At 47.9% G+C, this 8,547-nt stretch overlaps 1 protein-coding gene across 1 annotated transcript; it reads left to right on the top strand.

Annotated features, from left to right (window-relative positions):
• The first annotated feature begins 5,399 nt into the window (after positions 1 to 5,399).
• Positions 5,400 to 8,190, top strand: P3R3URF (PIK3R3 upstream open reading frame). Its single transcript, XM_053575555.1, has 3 exons — positions 5,400 to 5,643; positions 7,620 to 7,687; positions 8,182 to 8,190. Exons 1-3 carry the CDS (start codon positions 5,400 to 5,402, stop codon positions 8,188 to 8,190), a joined length of 321 nt encoding a protein of 106 aa, XP_053431530.1.
• The last annotated feature ends 357 nt before the right edge of the window (positions 8,191 to 8,547 follow it).

The raw sequence follows: 8,547 nt of genomic DNA, 5'->3' as shown, positions 1-8,547 counted from the left end.
CCATGCTGCCATTCGCATGTTCACACAGTAAGCATAGTTACATATGCAAACACCTGCCACTACTCTTGCATGTGCAAACACACACACACACACACACACACACACACACTGAACTTTTTGTGGACTGACTCCTAGCAATGAAAAATATAATAAAACCTGAGATATGTACTTAAAGGCATTCTCTCTCTCTCTCTCTCTCTCTCACACACACACACACACACACACACACACACACACACACACACACATACACATACACACTCTTTCAAAGAAATGACAGAGGTTTGGCAGCTTCTGCTATCTCTTCAGAGAAGCAAATGTTTCTTAGTCCTTTTCCCACCACAAAACCTCAAATTTCCCATCTTTCTCCTCCCTTCATTATCCCTCCTGTTTCCTTTCCCTCCCCCCACCGCCAGTTTTCCCTTAGCTCTCTGTGTACCCTCCTCCCCTTTCTGCCAGCAGGTGGCATCATGGTCCCATAAAGCAGTCACCCCCCCAGGGCTAAAATTCCAAAATCCCAGTCTCTTTAGCCCTTTGGGGCTGCCCGCTCCAACATTCCTGATGTTGAAATGCTGGGAAAGTTCTGGCTTTCAAGTCACTCAGACCAGGTGTTTGAATCCTGGTTTTGTCACTTATTAGCTGTGTGACCCTGGGAGCATTTCTTTGACTTGGTTTTAAGCCTCTGTTTCCTGGTCTGTATAATAGAATAGTTATGAGGTTTTGAAATGAGATTTTCTTCCTGCTATGGGACATAAGGGAGTGAATGCAAAGCCAGAAAGTCAGAGGGAAGAGAGACGCAGCCACAAGGGCTGTGGAATGGAGGAAGTAGATTTTCTTTTTTCTTTTCTTTTTTTTTTTTTTTGAGACAGAGGCTCACTTTGTCACCCTCGGAGTGCTATGGCGTCAGAGCTCACAGCAACCTCAAACTCTTGGGCTCAAGAGATCCTCTTGCCTCAGTTTTTCTATTTTTAGTAGAGATGGGGTCTCACTTTTGCTCAGGTTGGTCTCAAACTTGTGAACACTAACTCTCCACCCGCCTTGGCCTCCCAGAGTGCTAGGATTATAGATGTGAGCCACTGCACCTGGCCTAGTTTTATTTTATTATATTTTTAATTTTTAATTTTTTTTTTTTTGAGACAGAGCCTTAAGCTGTCGCCCTGGATAGAGCACCATGGCATCACAGCTCACAGCAACCTCCAACTCTTGGGCTCAAGTGATTCTCCTGCCTCTGTTTCCCAAGTAGCTGGGATTACAGGCACCTGCCACGATGCCCGGCTATTTTTTTTTGTTTGTTTGTTTGCAGCCATCATTGTTTGGCAGGCCCGGGCTGGATTCAAACCTGCCAGCTCAGGTGTATGTGGCTGGCATCTTAGCCGCTTGTGCCATAGGCACCAAGCCAGCTTAGTTTTATTTTTAATAAAGATGGGGTCTCACTCTTACTCCGTCTTGGACTCCTGAGCTCAAGCAATCCACCTGCCTCAGCCTCCCAGAGTGCTACCCTGTTTCCCCAAAAATAAGTCATCCTCCGAAAATAAGACCTACTTACAGGAAAGATAAGACGTCCCCTGAAAATAAGACTTAGCACATCTTTGAGAGCACAGGGTAGGATTATAAGGAGTGAGCCACCCCTGTCTGGCAAAGATACTTTCTTTCTTTTTTTTTTTAATTTAATTTTATTTTATTTTATTTTTTTCTTTAGAGACAGAGTCTTACTTTATTGCCCTCGGTAGAGTGCCGCAGTGTCACAGCTCACAGCAACCTCCAACTCCTGGGCCCAGGCGATTCTCTTGCCTCAGCCTCCTGAGCATCTGGGACTCCAGGTGCCCACCACAATGCCCGGCTATTTTTTTGTTGTTGTAGTTTGGCTGGGGCTGGGCTCGAACCTGCCACCCTCAGCATATGGGGCTGGCGCCCTACTCACTGAGCCACAGGCGCTGCCCAAGATACTTTCTTTCTATCTCCATTTTAAATATAGAGAAACGGAGACACCAAAAGGTTAAGTACTTGCCATGATCACATAGCTTCTAAGTGGCAAAGCCAGGATTCAATCCTAATCTGGTACCAGAGCCCACATCTTAACCACCAAGAAGAATGTCTACATCAATGGAGTTTCAAAGGAGGCAGGCAGGCCTGGCTTCCACAAACAACAGGGAAGGAGGCCTTGGTCTGGGACCTGAGAAAGAGGAGGGGTAGGAGCAATCAGATTTTGGTTATAGTGGTCAGAAGTTGATGGGGCAAGATCACATTTAAAGACTGAGGATAGTAAGAGTACAGGCTACAGGGGATAAGAAAGATGTTAGGCCTGTGAGGTCTCCTGCAGAAACAGAAAGAAGATGGAGGTTGGGAAGGGGGTTTATAAGTAGGGGGGGAGGTTAAAAGAAAAGAGAGAGGGTGCTGAGGTGTGGAGGGAGAAAGGGCATGTCTAAAATCCCACAGCAATTAAGTTCAAGGCTGAGCAGAGCAACTGACTCTATAGTCTCCTACAAGAGAGGAGCTGAACCCAGGGTTAGCAACTCTTAGATTTTTAGGGCATCTAGCTGTTCCTCACCTGTATTGACTGTCCACATGGCATTTTCATTCATCTCAGGAAGAATTGGGACAAGGCCACATTCATCTATGTCCCTGGTAGCAGCATATGAAATTGTTAGTGAACATTTCCTAAATAAACTAGTGACTAAATGAGTGCAGAATAACACGAGTTAAGTACTCTGGGCTTTTGGTTCCCGGCCAACAGGGATTTGAATTACTGCCTGCCTCTAATTATGTGATTTCACCTCACTGAGCCTCGTTTTCCTTATACAGTTGATCTTCATTATTCATGAATTCCATATCAGCGAATTCACCTAGTTCCTGAAATTTATTTGTAAACCCCAAAGCAATACTTTGTCGTACTTTTGCAGTCATTCATGGGGATGAACAGAGGCAAAAAATCTGGGTTGTCCAATACACTCATTTCCTCTGAGGTCTATGGAGCAACGGGATTCTCTGCTTTCTTGTTTCAGCTCTTATAAAAGTAAACAATGTTCTGGCTCGGCACCTGTAGCACAGTGGTTATGGCAACGGCCACATGCACCAAGGGTGGCGGGTTCGAACCCAGCCCAGGCCAGCTAAACAACAATGACGACTGCAACAAAAAATAGCTGGGTATTATTGTGGCGGGTGCCTGTAGTCCCACTACTTGGGAGGCTGAGGCAAGAGAATCACTTAAGCTCAAGAGTTTGAGGTTGCTGTGAGCTATGATGCTACAGTGCTCAACAGAGGGTGACATAATAAGACTGTCTCAAAAAAAAAAGTAAATAATATTCTTTCAGCGGTCTATTTAGTGCCTCATTTTCTCACATTTCTTGTGGGTTTTTTTTTTTTTGGTGGTTTTGCTGTCTAAAATGGCCCCAAATTGTAGTGTTTTTGTGCTATCTAGTGTTCTTAAGTGCAAGAAGGCTGTGATGTGCCTTATAGAAGAAATGTATATGTTAGATAGTTTTTATATAGGAGCAAGGTATAGTGCAGTTGGCCGTGAGTTCAGTGTTAATGACTCAACAATATATATTAAAGAAATTGTCTCAGTTGGGCATAGTGGCTCACATTTCTTTTTTTTTTTTTTTTTTGGTTTTTGGCCGGGGCTAGGTTTGAACCCGCCACCTCCGGCATATGGGACTGGCGCCCTACTCCTTGAGCCACAGGCGCCGCCCGTGGCTCACATTTCTATCCTAGTACTCTGGGATGCCAAGGCAGGTGGATTGCTTGAGCTCAGGAGATAAAGACTAGCCTGAGCAAGAGGTAGATATAGACCCCATCTCTACCAAAAATTGAAAAACTAGCCAGGCATTGTGGCAAGCACTTGTAGTTCCAACTACTCAGGAGGCTGTGGCAAGAGGATTGTTTGAACCCAAGAGTTTGAGGTTGCTGTGAGCTATGACACCATAGTACTCTACATAGGGTAAGAGTGAGACTCTATTTAAAAAAATAATAATAATAATAAGTCATTGAGAGGACGGGCACAGTGACTCATAAGATCAGGTTACATATTGACAAAGTATGACCAGAAGTTTGTAGGAACCTAACCCTGTCTTTCCCTAAGGAATAATTATTTTGTATTTCATGTTTTTAGTGACTTTATAAAAAATAACTAGACCAGGGTGGCACCTGTGGCTCAAGGAGTAGGGCGCCAGTCCCATATGCCAGAGGTGGCGGGTTCAAACCCAGCCCTGGCCAAAAAAAATAAATAAATAAACCACAATAAATAAATAAATAAATAACTAGGCCAGGCGTGGTGGCTTGTGCCTGTAATCCTGTCACTCTGGGAAGCCAAGGCTAGTGCATTGCTTAAGCTCAAGAGTTTGAGACTGGCCTGAGCAAGAGTAAGAAGATAGAAAAACTAGATGCCAGGGCACTCTACCCAGGGAGACAAGACTCTGTCTCAAAAAGAAAAAATAGAAAAGAACTATTGAGAATAATGAGAATTGACTGTATACAAATGGGGATAATGATAGAATCCCCTTATGGGGGGAAGAAGGCATACCACCTCCTTCAGTTGGGGGATTGAGATAATGTTAGCAGGGGCAGCTCCTATGGCTCAAAGGAGTAGGGCGCCAGACCCATATATCAGAGGTGACGGGTTCAAACCCAGCCCTGACCCAAAAAAAAAAAAAAAGAGAGATAATGTTAGCAAAGTGCTCAGCATAGCTTCTGGTACATAGTAAGTGCTCAATAGACATTTTTTTTTTTTTTTTGAGACAGAGCCTCTCCTGGTCACCCTTGGTAGAATGCTGTGGTGTCACAGTTCACAGCAACCTCAAACTCTTGGGCTCAACCGATTCTCTTGCCTCAGCCTCCCGAATAGCTGGGACTATAGGCGCCCACCAAAACGCCTGGCTATTTTTTGAGACGAGGTCTCACTCTGGCTCAGGCTGGTCTCTAACCCGTGAGCTCAGGCAATCCACTCGCCTCAGCCTCGCAAGTGCTAGGATTACAGGTGTGAGCCACTGCACCTGGCCTCTCAATAAACATTATTAATATTGTTTTTTTTTTTTTTTTTTTTTGGCCGGGGCTGGGTTTGAACCCGCCACCTTCGGCATATGGGACCGGCGCTCTACCCCTTTGAGCCATAGGCGCCGCCCCATTATTAATATTGTTAATATGGATGAGTGAGAAAGTGAAGGAGAGATTTTCCCCTTCTCAGGGTTCCTTTTCCCCAGGGGCTAAATTTCAGTTGTGCGGCTCTTGGGCTGGCTCTTAGGCTATACCCAATGGAGAAGATTGTGTGAGAGCCATGAGGCAGGGGTGGGGCCAGAACCTGTAACAAAGAGCTCTACTCTTATGCAGGCTTTGTATGTCATAGAGGCCTCAGCTACCCTGGCCAGTAGCACTCCTCAGGCACACTGCAGAAGCAATCTGTGGTCATGGGGCCCTCTCTGCTTGTCCGAGGCCCTCGGTCCTGGGGCATGAATTCTCCATATCGCAGGCCAGGTATCAGCTGGCCTAGGCCCCGGTTTCCTAGGATGTTCAAGAGTAGCCGCAGAAGGTACTGGCAGAAACCCCAAGGCCCAACAGGCATCAGTGCAGCCAACAATCGTGCTACCATGACCACCAATATCAACAACACCCATGCTGCCACCACCAGGGTGTGGATCTTGCCACCTCGAGGTTAGCTGGGGGCAGGAGGAGCCCATAAGCCAGGGTGGGGTTTAAAAAACAGAGCCACAGAAATTTTACCCAGTTGGTCCTCAGGCACTGTAAGGGACCAAGTTCTATGAACTACCACCCCAAAGACAAAGTGGGGGCCTTGATGGCAGGCATACCAAGAGTCTTCATGGAGGGTGGAGTGGCTGGAAGCAGAGGGGTTGGGGAGGTGGGTGAATCCAAAGGGCAGTGGAGCTTCCGGACTGCTGCCTTCCTCACACGCTTCCTTCTCTTCCTCTCCTCAGTTCTTAGACACCTCTGTCAACCTGGGAGCTTTCTGATCCTCTAGGAAGACCTAGAAGCTAGCCCAGAAACTTGGCTTGCTCTGGACCTGCATCTCCTAGGGGCTGTGCAGGGTGAACAACAGACAAATGCAATCATTCCACTCAAACTGCCTTATTCCACACCAAGGTGTTTCCGGATGACAGTGCAGGATATGAGGGCTGAGTGCTCCCAGGGAAAGGCTTCAGTGACAGCAGCAGGGATCACAGTTAATACAGTAGGACAAGACAAGGTCAGCTTTGGATCTGCCCCAGGAGTTAGGGGCTCTCCTGCCTTACACTCCTGCTTGCACAGGGAAAGGGTCTCTGTAGATGTCTTGGAAGGTATAGGAGGAACAGATCAGAGAGAGGTAGGATGAAGGACAGAGCCCTGTGAGGTGGATGTGGTCTGTGTGCCCGTGACATCAGTGTAGGGCAGCTGCTGGTGTGTGTGTGTGTGTGAGAGAACAGAAGAGAAGTATAAGCAGACGTGGCTGAATGTGCCTGAGGTGTGCCAGAGAGGGCATTGCCTTCAATCCCCAAACCATCGTCTGCGGTCAGTGTTTTCCAGACTGGCAGCTGAGCTGGGGGCAGGGCAAGACTGAGTTTGAGCCCAGTAAGAGGAGAGGGTGCTAAGCTCTCTGGCCTGGGAATGTGCATTTGGATTTCTGAGTGTGTGTCCATGTGTCATTAGGTGTAACTGGGTTTCTGTGGGGTTGTCTCAGTGGCTGGGAGCATTGTGAGGGACTTGGTTCCTAATGTGTTGCATTGTGTGTGTGTGTGTGTGTGTGTGTCTGTGCACACGCGCACATGTCCCAGTGTTCCAACTGCTAACTCCAGTTCCAGGCCTAACTTCCCTGAGGGTTAGGGATAGGAGTAAATCCTGAGACCTTTGGTGGCCTGAGGGCCAAGAGTTCAGGAAGCCTGGCTAATGTCCTTTGCTACCTCTGAAGGGAAAACTAATTGGGGACCCCGAGGGGAGGAGTGGGACGAGGAATTTACTGACACACCATGCCCAGACAGTGCTCCTCTGGCTATGGGAGGGAGGTTGCTGAACATCACTTAGATCTGGAAAGTGGCTGGGCCAGTACCCCAGGGCCCAAGGAGGCCCGGACGTATAAAGATACGTGACACAGTCCATGAACACATGCAGACATGTAAATATAAGTGGACTCACAGACATAAAATACAACAAACACACATGCATGAAAGCACATACCGTAAACAGAGGTAGACACCGACAGGGATGTACACAACCCACCCCACCCCCCTCATATGATACATGTGACAACACATGCAAATGCCTACAAATGAACACAGACACAAACATGCATGTACCCAGATACAAGACACAAGCGTATAAACACAGACACATGCAGTCACATTCGTGCAGTCCCAGGCACACACAGACACACACATGCAGACACACTCACCAGACTTCCCTGCCCCTGCAGCCCTGGGACCCAGAAGCCTCCCTCCCCTATATGAGTGTGTGTATATGTGTGTGTGCATAAATGTGTGCCCATGTGTGTGTGTGTGTGTGTGTGTGCATGCCTGTGTGTATGAGGGGGGTGCTATGCTGTGGGAATCAGATGACATCATCTCTTCTGGCTATTTTTAGCTCCATCTGCAGTGAAGGCTCCTTCCCCCTCCAGGTTCCCAATTTTCCTTCCCCTCTAGGCTCTCAGAGGCAGCAGCAGCCAGAGGACACCTACCACCTCAGCTTAGGTGGCCCCCTGGATGACTGGGTGCAGCTCACTTGCCCACCAAGCCACAGTTTCTCTGGAAGCTCAGAACACTGGGGTCCCAGGCCAGAGGGCCTGGGGTGGGTAGGATTAGCTGACCCTGCTAATCTCCAGCCCCTCAGGTGCCTCTGCTTCTGCTTTTCAGTCTGCAACTTTGTGTCAGTCAACAGTGCCTGCTATGTGCCAGGGAGAGTGCTAAATTCTCCAGATAGAGCAGTGAGAAAGACAGTGGGAGCTCTTCCCCATGGGAGTTACAGGCCTGTGGGAGACCTACATTAAACAGGGCACCAGGCATTTCATTAAATCGTGAGGAGGGGGGCCGCGCCTGTGGCTCAAGGAGTAGGGCGCCGGTCCCATATGCCGGAGGTGGTGGGTTCAAACCTAGCCCCGGCCAAAAAAAAAAAAAAATCGTGAGGAGGGCTCGGAGCACTGATAACAGGGGCATTTAGTCTAGATGATATTCTCTGTCTGTATCTCTGCTCTTCCATGTCCCATAGATGGGGTAACCTGAGGAAGCCAGAGGGAACATGCTCTCTTTCCTTGCACCCTTCACTCCAACAATCGCACTTCCAGAATTCCACAGAGCAGTGCTTCCTTCTGACACCCAAGGCTGTGCTCCCAACACTACACAAACCCACCAGCACTGGTAGCCCACTGCTGTTCACATTCTCTTGTTTCTGTTTTTTGCTTTGAGATAGGGTCTTTGGAGCGTAACAGTGCTATACTAGCTCACTGCAACCTTAGACTCCTGGTTCAAGCAATCCTCTTGCCTCAGCCCCCTGAGTAGCTGGGGCTACAGGTATGTGCCACCACATCTGGCTAATTTTTTGTGGAGATAGTCTCACTATCTTGCCTATATGGGT

The sequence above is a fragment of the Nycticebus coucang genome, chromosome 22 (assembly GCF_027406575.1).
Source record: "Nycticebus coucang isolate mNycCou1 chromosome 22, mNycCou1.pri, whole genome shotgun sequence".
Taxonomy (NCBI): domain Eukaryota; kingdom Metazoa; phylum Chordata; class Mammalia; order Primates; family Lorisidae; genus Nycticebus; species Nycticebus coucang.
Note: the sequence above shows the minus strand (reverse complement) of the source record. Positions and strands in the feature narration are given on the sequence as shown.

Bases quoted from the DNA above. Each gene is read 5' to 3' on its own strand.
- P3R3URF (XM_053575555.1), top strand. From the start codon at position 5,400: ATGGGGCCCTCTCTGCTTGTCCGAGGCCCTCGGTCCTGGGGCATGAAT. The intron at 5,644-7,619 runs GTTAGCTGGGGG...CTTCCCCTCTAG, and splicing joins GTGGATCTTGCCACCTCGAG to GCTCTCAGAGGCAGCAGCAG.